Source organism: Cnephaeus nilssonii (assembly GCF_951640355.1).
Source record: "Cnephaeus nilssonii genome assembly, chromosome: 5".
NCBI classification, from domain to species: Eukaryota; Metazoa; Chordata; class Mammalia; order Chiroptera; family Vespertilionidae; genus Cnephaeus; species Cnephaeus nilssonii.
The window spans coordinates 86,936,166-86,951,058 of record NC_137076.1 but is presented as its reverse complement, the minus strand read 5'-3'; the positions used below and the strand labels follow the sequence as shown (position 1 = coordinate 86,951,058).

The 14,893-nt window shown below is 40.2% G+C and overlaps 1 protein-coding gene across 1 annotated transcript; it reads right to left on the bottom strand.

Annotated features, from left to right (window-relative positions):
* Positions 1–9,521: 9,521 nt before the first annotated feature.
* On the bottom strand, positions 9,522–14,138 carry SPINK13 (serine peptidase inhibitor Kazal type 13; the record flags this gene model as incomplete). Its single annotated transcript, XM_079770285.1, has 3 exons — positions 9,522–9,576; positions 10,988–11,078; positions 14,069–14,138. The coding sequence occupies 3 exons, from the start codon at positions 14,136–14,138 to the stop codon at positions 9,522–9,524; spliced, it is 216 nt and encodes a 71-aa protein (XP_079626411.1).
* Positions 14,139–14,893: the final 755 nt, after the last annotated feature.

Below are 14,893 nucleotides of genomic sequence, written 5' to 3'. Positions count from 1 at the left end.
TAAATTGGAGCATGGCTTGAATGAAGAGTTCTGGAGTTCATTAGCTGGAGGGAAAACAGCACCACAGCTGGGCAGCAATCCACGTACAGAATAATGGCTATTGTAGGAAGTGAAAGTAAAAATATGAAAACCAACCATGTATTAAGCACTTACTATGTGGTAGAGCTCTGCTACTCCTGCTATGTGCATTATCTCCTTTAAGGCTTACAGTAATCTTATAAGATACAGGTGGTGTTTGTCCTGTTATTTAAAGGTGGCAGTGACTTAAGAGAAGTGGCTAGTTTAAAGTTAAGAGCCAATGCGTTTAGTTACTCTGATGTATTGCCTTCACATTTAACTTCAGAGATAGATTTGGAGACACATTGAACATTGGACTAACAGGAGTGGACCTGGCAGAATCAGAGCAGTCAGGAAGGACAGCTGATGTTTCCAATGAGCCAGAGGGAGCCGAACAGTGGGTCAGAGTGCATGGCATTTCACGGGTGAGTATCATCTGGAAAGAGGGATGGGGACAAGGGATGATGGAGAGTCAGGAGACAAGGGTTCTTTCCCTGTCCCCTCACCCTTATCAGAGGTGCAAGGTGTGACAGTCCCTTCTTCATGTTGTGCTTTCTGCTTCCCAAACATCTAGTGAGATTAGCCTAGATGGCTGCTTCAAGTTCTCCAATTAAAAATTAGTATCCTTGGACACTAACTTGTACAAATGATGAATAAGGCTGATTTGGGGTGAGTGGCAAAAAGCTGGAATTCCCCTATGTTATTTAGATTTTTATCTCCTAATTGCTGCACCAGCCCACCCCCCAACCACTGGGCTCCTTCCTTGCTGGCATCTGGCAGAGACTCCATTCAACACCCTGGAGGAAAGGCCTTCTGGTGAATTTTAAAATCCATGGCCCAGGGAGGAACCAAGATGGCGGCATAGTTAAACAACTAAACTGCCGCCGCACACAACCATTTCAAAAATACAACTAAAAGACAAAACGTCTACCACCCAGAACCACGGGAAAGCTGGCTGAGTGGTAAATTTACAACTAAGAAGGAAAAGGAAAGGAGCACAAACGCGGAAAAGCTGAGGTACGGAGGCGTGTGAAGCGGGTTGGTGGCGGGCGACGGGGCGCGAGGCTTTTTTTCCAACCTGAAGGGAAATAAGCTCCCAATCACTCTGAAATCCAGTTTCTGGGGACACACGGGGGACCCAGACACCTACGGGGAGAAGCTGGACTCTCGGCCATCAGGTCGGAAAGTGAGAGTGACTTTCTTGCAGAGGTGCACCCAGCAATCAGTGTTTATTGCGCTGGAGCGTGGGACGCGGGGACTTGGAAACGCGGAAAGGCAGAGATGGCTGATGGCAGCCATCGCTGCTTGCCACGCCCTACCATAGTGACGCCCTGAGACCCTGCCCTGCCCTGAGGCCCCGCCCCACACATTTTACAAACCCGCCCAGGCTCCACACAGCGGCTTTTGCATATAAATGGCCTGTTCTGTGGAAGCTTAACCAAATAAACTGCAGCTCCAGTCAGACTGCTCCAAAACCGCCAAACCCCAAGCAAAGAGGAGAAAACTGTAGTTCTTGCTGTAGCTCCTGATGGGTGGCCTCAGACAGTAGCTGACCTGCACCCCATTGGAGATCCAGAATCTAGGATATCTAGTGGTCGGTGTGAAATGACACCAGATTTTAACCACTCTCATAAGGGACACATTCAAGAGGCAGACTCAGTGAGTGCCAAAGCCCTACTGGAACAAGTCCCACCCCATAAACGTGTCTCCAGCACAGCAATTCTTCCGTTATAGACACAGTGGGTCCTCACACCCAATTGGCCTGGAGATCAATTCCTCCCAGTGACACCAACAACAATCAAGACTTAAGTACAACAAGGCTGTACACACAGCCCACAAAGGGGTGCACCAAGAGCGTCCACCTCAGGTAACTGGGAGGCTGAGCCGTTAAACCAATAGGACACCTAGTACACAAAGCTACCCTACCAACTAAGGGAAGCAGCGAAAATGAGGAGGCAAGGAAACAGATCCCAAACGAAAGAAATGGAGGAGAACAAACGAATGGACATAGAGTTCAAAACCACGGTTATAAGGTTTTTCAAGAATTTCATGGAAAAGGCCGATACATTTAATGAGACACTCGAGGAGATGAAAAAGGACCAAGTAGAAATTAAACATACACTGACTGAAATAAAAAATATTATACAGAGACCCAACAGCAGACTAGAGGAATGCAAGAATCAAGTCAAAGATTTGGAATACAAAGAGGCAAAGCACACTCCTCCAGAGAAGCAAGAAGAGAAGAGAATTCAGAAAGTTGAAGATAGTGTAAGAAGCCTCTGGGACAACTTCAAGCGTACCAACATCAGAATTATGGGGGTGCCAGAAGAAGAGAGAGAGCAAGACGCTGAAAACCTATTTGAAGAAATAATGACCGAAAACTTCCCCCACCTGGTGAAAGAAATAGACTTACAAGTCCAGGAAGCACACAGAACCCCAAACAAAAAAAAATCCAAAGAGGACCACACCAAGACACATCATAATTAAAATGCCAAAGGCAAAAGACAAAAAGAGAATCATACAAGCAGCAAGAGAAAAACAGTTAGTTACTTACAAGGGAGCACCCATACGATTATCAGCTGATTTCTCAACAGAAACTATGCAGGCCAGATGGGAGTGGCAAGAAATATTCAAAGTGATGAATAGCAAGAACCTACAACCAAGACTACTCTACCCAGCAAAGTTATCATTCAGAATTGAAGGGCAGATAAAGAGCTTCACAGATAAGAAGAAGCTAAAGGAATTCATCACCACCAAACCAGTATTATATGAAATGCTGAAAGGTATTATTTAAAAAGAGGAAAAAGAAGAAAAAAGATAAAAATTATGAACAACAAATACATACCTATCAACAAGTGAATCTAAAAGTCAAGTGAATTAAAAATCTGAAGAACAGAATAAACTGGTGAACACAATAGAATCAGGGGCATAGAATCGGAGTGGATTAATAATTCTCAGGGGGAAAAGGGTGTCTGTGGGGGGTACGGGAAGAGACTGGACAAAATCGTACACCTATGGATAAGGACAGCGGGGGGTGGAGGTAAGGGCAAAAGGGAGGGTGGGAACCGGGTGGAGGGGAGATATGGGGGGAAAAAAGGAGGAACAATTATAATAATCTGAACAATAAAGATTTATTAAATAAAATAAAAATAAAATAAATAAAAATAAAATAAATAAAAAATAAAATCCATGGCCCAGATTTGGCTGCACTAGCTCTAGCCTTTTGTCTGTCCTCTTCTCCTTCCCCTATGTGATGATGCCTTTATACTCCAGCTCCTTTCTTATCTTCTTATTTTCAGTTTTTGATGTAGTCCCCACTGTGATCATGCCTCTGTGTGCACTGAGACACAGTGACATTTGCATTTTGACCTTGTGTCTAGCAGGAGTTCATTTCCTGTTTCTCATGGAAAAAGGAAGTTAGCACATGCAGGAATATTATGTTTTGGTTCTACTCAATTTTCTTTGAATGATTAAGACTAAATAGTTCCAAATCATGGAACTATTGAATTGAACAGTAATGATTTTTTTTTTATTGGTTCATGTTGCTCCTAGATGACCTCACACTATCTGGATCTAGACCACACACACACACACACACACACACACACGCACATGCATACGCACGCACACACACACCTACCTCCCATCTCCTTTTAGTAAAATAATGTCTATTGTGCTCACTAGTGAAGGATCACCTGTAGCCCCAGAGTCAGCCCCAGAGTTAGTGAATATATTAGTCTGCTAAAGCCTCCAAAACAAAATACCAAATAATGGGTGATTTTAACATCAGAAATTAATGTTCTGCCTGGCCAGCATGGCTCAGTGTTTGAGCGTTGACCTGTGAACCAAGAGGTCATGGTTTGATTCTAGTCAGGGCACATGCCCAGGTTGCGGGCTAGATCCCCAGTGTGGGGTGTGTAGGAGGTAGCCAATCTCTCTCATCATTGATGTTTCTATCTCTCTCTCCCTCTCTCTTCCTCTCTGAAATAAAGTGAAGAAAAAAAAAAAAAGAAATTAATGTTCTCACAGTTCCGGGTGTTGGCAGGGCTGGTTTCTCTTGAGGCCTCTCTCTTTGGCTTGTAGACAACTATCTTCTCACTGTGTCCTCACATAGCCTTTGCTCTGTGTGCATAACCTCTGGTGTCTCTTCATTTTTCTAGTAAAATTAAAGTACTATTAGATAAAGGCCCCACCTTTATGACTTCTTTTAGCCCTAATTGCCCCTGTAAAGCCACAATTTCTAAACATAGCCACACTAGGAGTTAGGTCTTCAACACATGAATTGGGGGAGACACAAGTCAATCTATAACATTCTGACGTCTATACTCCCACTCCCAAATTCATATCCTTCTTACATGCCGAGAATCACAGACCTTTAATCTTCAAGACACTGGTATCCCATGAAAAGTTAACTAGTATTTCCTGACTAAAGGATTCTCTGGTCAACCAGATTTGGGAAACTCTGGATACTCAATTTCATTTTGGGGAATTACTTATTAAAGGCTCCATTTTTTTCTTTTTTTTTTTTTGCAATACAGATTTCCCCCCCACTTTTTAAAAACTCAATGTTCCCCAAACTTAATTTGCCACAGTTTATTATTTTATAGAACATTTAATAACATCTAAAGAGATGTTAGTGTTTTCTTGGACATTACAAAAGGATTTACTCCAATTTTCCCTAATGTCATGATATCTAATATATAGACTTGTTACCAAGTAAGATGACTGCATTTTTGGTGTGCTTAGACTGCTCAGAAATTTTTTCAAATTCAAAAGAACTCCATTTCTATATGGTTTCCAGACATTCTAGTTCTCTACAATGAAGCCCAATAGAACAAATCTGTTCTCTCTTTCTAAGTAGATCTCTTCAGATATGTAAAGGCAGCTCTAGAGTGCCTAGAAAGTCCTTTTCCGCCCCTCTAGATTGGACAAATCATCTTCTTTAATATTTCCTTTATAGCATGTAGCCCTGTAAGTCCTCCCTGCCCTGACATATTAACATAGCATTACTTAGCAACAGTCAGACACAGTCACAATCAACCTCATCACTTCCCTTCTCTGTCCCAGTTTTCCTCGCTGCAGGTTCACAGATGAATAAGACAGACAAGGACTCTACTTCTTGGAACTTACTTTCTTGTAGAATGAAAAGAAAACATAATAATGTAATAAATGATTTCATATGTTGACAAGTATTCAAAAGAAAATATGTCATGGTATTAGGCTAGAGAATAACATGGAGATAGGGGACAGATTAGATTGAGTAATCAGAGAAGGCTTCTCTGAGGAGATGATATATTTGAACAGATACCCAAATGATGAGAAGCCAGCCTAGATATTCCATTTTATCCAGTTTCACTGTTATTTAAAATGGGTGTTTACCCTTAAAACTTATAAATCAGACAAGCTCTAGCCTGTGTTTTCTGTGATTACCATAAATGTTTATACTAAATTCTATGTGAGATTGGATTTAAAATTTTTCACCTATTTTTCTTTTTTAAATTACCTTTTCTCCATGTTTCTCTCTTGTTATTATTTTCTATTATAAGCTTTTCTTACGGTGATTTTAATTAGAGTCTTTGTCTAGGAGTTCATGGTGTCAAATATTCATTTAGTGTCTATTTATTGAACTTCTATTATTTGCCTCACTTATTATTATCTGACTGTTATTATATTGCTTTATTCATTGTCATCACAGCATTCCTTACTCCCTGCCATTGCCTGTTCCTCTCCCTGTATATTATTCATCTCTCATCACTAGAATGCAGGTTCCATAAGAAAAGGATCCGGCCTGTCTTGTTTGCTTGCTTAAATCAGCACCTAGCACAGTGCATTGCATAGAGTAGAGACTCTCAACAAATAATTACTAAATGAACAAGGAGTCCTTAGTCAAAAGGTAGAGGAACACAGAATGCATCCAGCATATGGGAGAAATAATCTGTTCTGCATCAGCGAATTAAAAAAGAAATGCTTACTTAACTGGAACTTCAAGTAACTCAACTATTTTAGAATGATTGTACACTTCAATAAGAAGAGCAAATTGTGAAATGTTTAACACATCCTCCTCTACTTTCCCCCCCCAAATGATTCAGAATTGTCTTTAAGTTGAAACCATTCTATGGCCTGACTGAACAAGGGCCCCTTTGCAGAGCTACCTTCAGTGGCAAAAGGCCACAAGATAAATGTACCCAATAGAGCTGACAGAGAACCTCTACCTACTTCTCTGCAGCTGCTACCACCATTTCATCAATGTGAGGGACCCACCAGTCCTGGTAGTGTCCAAATGTAATTGAGAAGGATTTATCAGCTAATCAAAAGCTTTTATTCATTAAGGTTATGCCTAAATACTTTAAGATGCGTACTACCTAAATGTAGCGTGTCGAGACCATATAGAATGAAATAATAAAAATAGGACTTGGGAAATGACTGAAGTAAATGACTGGAGAAAAATGATTTGAGTATGTATTGATTAGAAGACAGAATATTCATCTTCTACTGCTAACTGTGAGTGAACTTCTGTTCTGTCATGAAAGGCTCTGATGGTTGAAAGCACCATCAATGTAAGTTTTGATTCAAGGCAAGCAGTGCTTCCTAATAACCATACCTCTACAGCATTGTTCATACTTTAACAGGCAGTGAATTTCCCATTGGTGGGAAATCTGGGTACATGCTATCCCATTAGGAATACTGTGGAAAAAATCACAGATTGTTTAGATGATCTCTGAGTCCTCAATCCAACTCAGAAAGCCAATGACTACCTGAATTAGGCTCTCCCTCAATGCATTTTGGGTTTAATTGACCTCACTTTACTCATGTTTGATATAGTGACAAACACAAAGTAGTATACATAGCAATGCTAATTATATAAATGCTATATAATTTTTATTATCCAAGTTAAAATTCTCATTGTAGAGATAAAACAAGTTAGCCCAGAGAGAAGTTACCTTCCCAATGTCACTTCCTCAATAACATCATTACCTGCACTTTCAATTCTGCCAGTTGAGGACATGCTGAGGAATAAAGGAACTCAGTCTAGAAAATAGTTCTCACCACACTGATAGGAATGTAAAATGTTATCGCCACCATGGAAATAGTTTGGAGGTTCCTTTAAAAATTAATAATAGAACTTATCCAGCAATCCCTCTTCTGGTTATCCAAAAAAGTTTTGAGAACATTTATTTGTAAAGATATATGCACCCCTATGTTCATTTGCAGTATTATTCACAGTTGTTAAGACATGGGAACAACTGGTGATGACTGGATAAAGAAGATGTGGTACATGTACACAATGGAATACTACTCAGCCATAAAACAAGATGAAATACTGATATCTGCAACAACATGAATGGATCTTGAGAATATGCTAAGCAAAGTAAGTCAGAATGAAAAAGTAAAAAAACAAACATATGATTCACTCATGTGGATATAAAACTGAAAACAAATGAACAAACAAAAACATGTAGATACAAAGGGAAAGGACAGAGGTAGAAAAGGGTAAAGGGTTCAAATATACAGTGAAGGAATAAAACTTGACTTTGGGTGGTGAATACACAACTACATAGAGACTAGAGGCCTGATGCACAAAATTCATGCAAGAATAGGCCTTCACAGCCCTCGCTGCCTCAGCCCTCATGGCCTGGCTGTCTCTCGGCCCTGCCCCCCGCCCCCTGCCCCCCACCCACTGGTCATTCCAGAAGGTTGTTCTGGAAGGTCGTTCCATCATCCAGTCTAATTAGCATATTAGCTCTTGATTATATAGGATGGTGTATTATAAATTGCACACTTGAAAGCTATATAATTTTATTAACCAATGTCTCCCCAATAAATGTAATAAAATAAAAAAGAAAGAGAAAATAGTTTTAAAATGTAGTGCACTAGAATCGCCTGGAGAATTAACACAGAACACATAAGCCCAGGCTCTTTAAAATAGGATAGGCCTGGGCCTCTATATACAAACACTTGTACAAAACCAAGGAAGGTAGAAGCGGTAAGAGGAAGGGGGTCCCTGTTGCCAGCTGAAGTAGACTGTGGATTAGCTGGAAAAGTGATGGAAAAAGTAGAGTTATAGGACCTCCTCTGGAAGATAACTGGTTAAATCAAGAACTTGTCAAACTAAGAAGAGACTGACATCTAGTGGCAACAATAGGTAATGACACAGCACACAGAAGCCCAAGTTTTTCACTGTTCATTTTCCAGCCTGAAATGTAAAAATAACATGATCTCCCTGTATTAATCAAGACCTTTAAGTTTAAGTGACAGATTATAAGTTGGATTAAGCAAAAAAGAAAAAGGAATTTATTGACCAATGGGATAGGGACATGAGATGGAGTGAAAATTAGGTATGCTGGAATCAGGGGAATCACATGATATCAATACCTTCTAGTTCTCTCTAAAACATGTCTGCCCGCCCCCCCCCCCCAAACAAAACAAAACAAAAACAAAACAAAACAAAACAAAACCTCTGGGCTATCCTTCTCCCTCTTCTTATTAGCAAGTGGAAAGTTTTCTCTCTTTATGCAGGTGGGCTTCACTCATGAATATCAGGTAGAAAGTCTCAAACAGCTCTGAATGTGTTTGTGGGAGTTGCGGGGGTGGGGGGATTATTTTCTCTTTTGCTCAGGTGTTTAAGTGAGATGAGTGGGGCAGTGCTGGACCTTGCAGATAAGCCTGCAATCTGCAATAAATTTAAACCAGGAGAGTGTTAGGTAAGCCCACCTGATCACAGATCTTCAATTAGTGGTTCCCAACCTTTTTTTTGGCCATGCCCCACCTAAGCATCTCTAAAATCCTGATGCCCCCCTGTGACATATAATTCTTACTATTCAAAAAGTGAACTCCTGTTCTCATGGAGGAAGCCTAAAAGGCCATTAACTTGGTCTAAACAAGCTTCTAAAGAATATGGCATCCATGAAAGAGAAAAGTAAAAGAACTAAAGGACAGTTGAAGTACTGAGGAAGAAATCACTAAGAAATTTTTTAAAAATAATAATATGAAGTGATATGAAAACATAGCCAATAGCAAATAAAGTTTCAAAACACATAATAGAGACTGAAGTGCATAAATATGTCACAATATACATTTATATACTGTATATGAGGCCCCTAGAACGATAAGAAATGCAAAAAATTCACTGTTAATAACTCATTCTCAAATTTCCCCCCTTAAAAATCAAATTGTCCCCCTGTAAGGCATGTGCCTCATGTTGGGAACCACTGTCTTAGACCCACACACAATGAAAGCTGACTTTAAACAATCAGCAACAGGGATGAACACTGATCACCTTTTTTGTTATAACGTTTATTTGTAATAAATGCAGTATTTAGTTCTCCATTAGCTTAATTTTCCCCCGATTTCATTACAAATTTGGGTGCAGCATTGACAAGCATGTTATTTATTATACATCCTCAAATTCCATGAGAAATTATTTTTAGAATTAAGTAATGAAAATAAACAAGTGGCATACTCTGTCACCCACGCTCACATTTTCCATAGTTACCAAATTTAATACGATGACCAAATTCCCTAAAGAGAAGAGAAAAGAAGATTAGCATCACAAGGAAAGTGGACATTGTTACACATTCTCTTATCTTTCAAATGTCATCCTAAGAAAGAGAGCTGCTTTCACAGTTGCCTTTATACCCATCTCTTCTCCCTTCCTTCTTATCACCACCACAGTTTGCCTATTCCTCCTCTATGTCGAGATTATTCTAAGTGTTATGTGAAATTTTTCAACAGAGAATCTTTCACCCTTAACCCATTCCTATTCTGATACCTTTCCATTCAACATAGCAATGCCAGATTTTTCTACCAGGAAGTAAAAAATAACTACAATAATGTGGTGCACAATTCACATAGTCTAGACACTCTGCTCAAATTCTCACTAGGTTTACATGCCCATAGCTACAGTCTATTCTCTAATATTTATATTTTCCAGAAGTTAGCCTCTGCCTAACTTTCCATCCTTATATATCACTGTTATCTAAATATTACATATTTGGATATAATTATGTAACATTATATAACACTAGAGGCCCAGTGCACAAAATTTGTGCACAGCGGGGAGGCCCTCAGCCCACCTGTACCCTCTCCAAACCCTTGGAGGGATGTCCGACTGCTAAACCGGCAGTCGGACATCCCTCTCACAATCCAGGACCGCTGGCTCCTAACTGCTCACCTGCCTACCTGCCTGATAGTCCCTAACTCCCCCCCCTGTCAACCTGATCACCCTTAACCATCTCTGCCTGCCAGTCTGGTTGCCCCTAACTGCCCCTCCTGCTGGCCTGGTCGCCCCTTACCGTCCCCCCTGCCGGCCTGGTCGCTCCCAACTGCCCCCTGCCATCCTGGTCACCCCCAACTGCCCTTCCCCACTGGCCTGGTCATCCCCAACTGCCCCCCTTGCCAGCCTGGTCACCCCAAGCAGCCTGCTGTTCAGTCATTTGGTTGTCCTTCACTAACCCCCCTGCCGGCCTTGTCACCCCACGCAGCCTGCTGTTCAGTCATTTGGTCATCCCTCACTAACCCTCCTGCTGGCCTTGTCGCCCCATGCAGCCTACTGTTCGGTTGTCCATTCGGTTGTTTTGGTTGTGACAGCCCCTGGCTTTTTATATATTAGGATTCCTTTCGATACAATTTTCTCTTTGCTTTCCTAAACACATTGCACATTTTATCAATTCCCCGTGTTTTCACAAGCAATGAGCCCTGTGTAAACTGCCTATTCTATTTCTTTTGCAGTTTTTGTTTTATTGAATGTTCACTACATTTTTTAAAAAAGAAATCACTATATATGTAGTTTGTCTGCAATCTTTGGTGAATAATAGTGGCTATTGAAAAAAAAAAATCCCATGCATTAGTAAATCCAGTTCCTTGGCTAAGATTATTTGACATTTCTGTGATGAAATATAGAGAAAAAAATGACATTTTAACTTGAACTTACCACTGAGCAAGACAAAAGAAACACTCATTCTGAAAAGTGTGGCCATTTGTAGCACAAACAGGGGCAGCTATATCAGGGCATTCTGGTTCATCTGGTTCATAAAGGAGATCCGTTGGGAAGTACATACTACATGGGGGCTGCAAATAATATAAAATATCATGTAGATAATGATTGATAGATTTCTCCTATTTATTCCTATCCTGCCACTACTGCCCCACATGGAAATGACATCAAATATTACTAGTCGGTTGATCTTTTATAAGGATTTTCTCTGCTCTGGTCTTTGGTCAGGCAGGTTTTTGTTTGTTTGTTTCTTTTTCTGACAGCGGTGTCTTTGCTCATCCCACCATTTCTTCAAATATAAGCATTATAACATCTCAACTTCAATTCCAAATGCAAAGTTTTCATTTAAACTAGGAATCCCAATGCCAGAAACTCACTATAAGGAGTATGTGAACTAGAGGACAGGGTGAGGGCTTGTCAGAAACAGACTTATAGATACAGAGAACAGAGTGATGATGGTTGCCAGGGGGGAGGGATTTTGGGGGACTGGGTGAAAGAAATGAAGGGATTAAGAAGTACAGATTGGTGGTACAAAACAATCATGGAGATATAAAGTACATCACATGGAATATTTATAATAATAAAAGCATTATATGCTAATTAGACTGGATGACATTCCAAACAAAGCCAGGGCTGCAAGGGCCAAGGCAAGCCACCGTGGCTGCAAGGGCTGAGCCCCTTGCATGAATTTTGTGCATCGGGCCTCTAGTCATCAATCCTATATAATAAAAGCCTAGGTGGTGTCATGCCCTCGTGTGATGCCATCATAAGATGGCTGCCACAAGATGGCTGGCAGGGGAAGGCAGTTAAGGGCAACCAGGCCTGCAGGGGAGGGCAGTTGGGGGCAACCAGGCCTGCAGGGGAGGGCAGTTGGGGGCCATCAAGATGGAAGGGGAGCAGTGAGGCGTCAATCAGGTAGGAGGGGAGCGGTTAGGGGGTGATTAGGCTGGTAGGCAGAAGCAGTTAGGGTTAATCAGGCAGACAGGCAGGCAGGCAAGCGGTTAGGAGCTAGCAGTCCTGGATTGTGGGAGGATGTCCCAGATTGGAAAGGGTGTAGGCCGGGTTGAATGACACCCCCGGCCCCACCAGGCATGAATTTCATGCACCAGGCCTCTAGTAATATTATAATAACTATGCATAGTGCCAGGTGGGTACTTGAAAATTTAGGGTGATCATTTATGTAATTTATATGGTTGTATAACAACCATACTGTATACCTGAAACTAACATAAAATAATATTGAATAGCAACTTTAATTGAAAAATAAAAATTTAAAAAAGTTTTAGGGTTTATATTGAGACTTGAAATAATTCCTGTATATACCACAGTTTAGGCTTGTGACCTTGAACAAGTGACAGGTATGGTTTCATTTAATGCTCAGAAGTATCTTTTCCTACTACCATGCTTGTGTTACCTGGGCATAAATATAAGTCTGGAGAGGTTAAGATACATGTCCAAGGTCACACAGAAATCTTTCCATTCTACTTTACCACTATGAAGTTTTTTAGGGCTCTTGTGTCAAGAGAGTGATCAGGTTAGAATTAGAATTCAGAATTGAGAAATTTAAATTTACTGGAGGCCATTTAGCAGGGTTCCGTGGTCTCAGTCCTGCAAATAAAGACACAATAGATTAAAAAAAGTTTTCCATAGAATATGATTTCACTTATTGAAGTTACTAACTGAATATAGAAGTGTAATTTAATTACTCATTTGCACAAAATTATACAACAGAATTTGTGAGTGGTAACTACTTTATATATTTATTTATTCTTTCTTTTATTTTCACAGTTCTGACTTCATTTATAAATTTTCTGTGTCATTGAGAAAAGAGTAAAAACCTTTCAGGATTGTACACATAATGTGCCAACCACATTATTTTCATTAAGTGACTTGGCTTTTGTTGGCTTTAGTTTCATCTTCACTATAATTGGGATAAGTATACAGCTCAATATGGCTTGGCTGGGTGTGGCTCAGAAGTTGAGCACTGACCCAGGAACCAAGAGGTCGCAGGTTCAGTTACAGTTGTGGCACAGGCCCAAGTTTCAGGCTCCATCCCAGGAGACAGCAATTGATGATTCTCTCTCAGTCATGTTTCTATCTGTCTCCCTCTCCCTTCCTCTCTGAAACCAATAATATATATATATTTAAGTTCAACATGATTCAGTAAATAAAGCATTAGGTCTGTTCCTATCAAGAATTAAAGATGACAGAGAATGATGATGAGAAAACTTAGGAGTTCCTTGACCATAGAGAGGCTGAGGGATTCAGTGAACTGGTTTGGATGAGTGGTGCTGGTGTTGCCTGGGGATAGAGGATGACCAGCTAGATGTGGGAGAATGAAATAAGACCTATTGTAGTTCTGCTCCTCCTTATCTCTCACCATCAGATGATATTTAAAATATCCAAGAAAACATGTTTCAAATGAGAGTATTATGCTAAGTAAAATAAGTCAAACAGGAAAGGACAGAAACTATGATTTCACTCACATGTGGGATATTAAACAAAAAGCAACAAACGAACAAACGGAAACAAACTCAACTGGTACCTATCTATAGCATGCTATTGTTTATGTAAGAAAGTAGGAGAGATAACAAAATGTACATATGTATGTTTATTTGAGCAAAAAGAAATACAAGTAAGATAAAGTAGAATCTAATGAGATTGGGGACATACCAGATGATGGTGGGATTGGAGTAAAAGGAACAGGGTCTGGAGGCAATGACATATGTTTGAACCTAAACTTTTGTTCATTTTTTTTTTCATTTTCTTTATGTTCAAAATAATTTTGAATTGCCCTTCTGATTTTTCTTGACTCATGCATCATGTAAAAGCATGTTACTTAGTTTTCAGATAGTGATCTTTCTAATAATGATGCCCAATTGATACCAATTTGCATTATCAAGCCCAAAGGCCCATGTTTCAGCAAAACATTTTCCACCCATTCATGTTATTCTTTTTCTTCCCTACAACTAAAAGAAAACCAGATGGTTCTCTCCCAAGACCTACACATTTGCTTACCTGAAAAAACAGTAGGTGCCCAAGTGGAGGAGACCAAGAAAAATACGATCACACAAGGAAAGGCAGCCATTCGATCTCACTTAATGTCCTGCTTGGGTGAGGCCTGTGAAAACGCTCAAGAGAGTTAATTCCTAATCCCTTGCACAGCTGGCTTTCCAAACATGGGATAACCCAGGACCCTGAGGTGGTGCCATTTCCATACTCTTGGCCATGGCTGCCTCACCTTGTCCTGGTTTCCAGGGATTCAGACTGGAGAGGGCCCTTCTGTCTAAAGAAGGAAAGAAAACAATTTAAATAACTTTTTCTTTTTTTTTTTACCAGCAGCCAGTGTGTAGTCCCCTTCCTAGTTTGGAAGAGGAATTAGGTTCAGGGCTTTCACAAGGGCTGACCTCAGGCATGTTATCTACAAATAGGTTCACCCTAAAATAGATCATCTCCACTGTACACTCATGCTAGTGAATGCAGACTGTAAGAATTTTTAAGAATTCAGAAATCACAGGTGTGAACTCAGGTCTGTCCTGCATAATCAGGAAAATGTCATTTTATAATGCAAGTCATTTGATTCCCAGGGACCGACCAATTTCTCCCACACTGAAGTCCTCCTTTTCCTAATGAAGTTTCTTCTTCCAGGCCAGTTACAAGCACTCAAATACAAGGAATAAATTCAAATTGGAATTGTTGGTCCTGGGGCATAAAAATTATGTATACCTTCCCTGATGCAAGAATAAGTATATACAGCTATAGCTGGATCTAGAATTAATTTTTACAACTTTTATAAATTATATGACTCATATATAGGTACACAATGATTTTTATGACTCATAT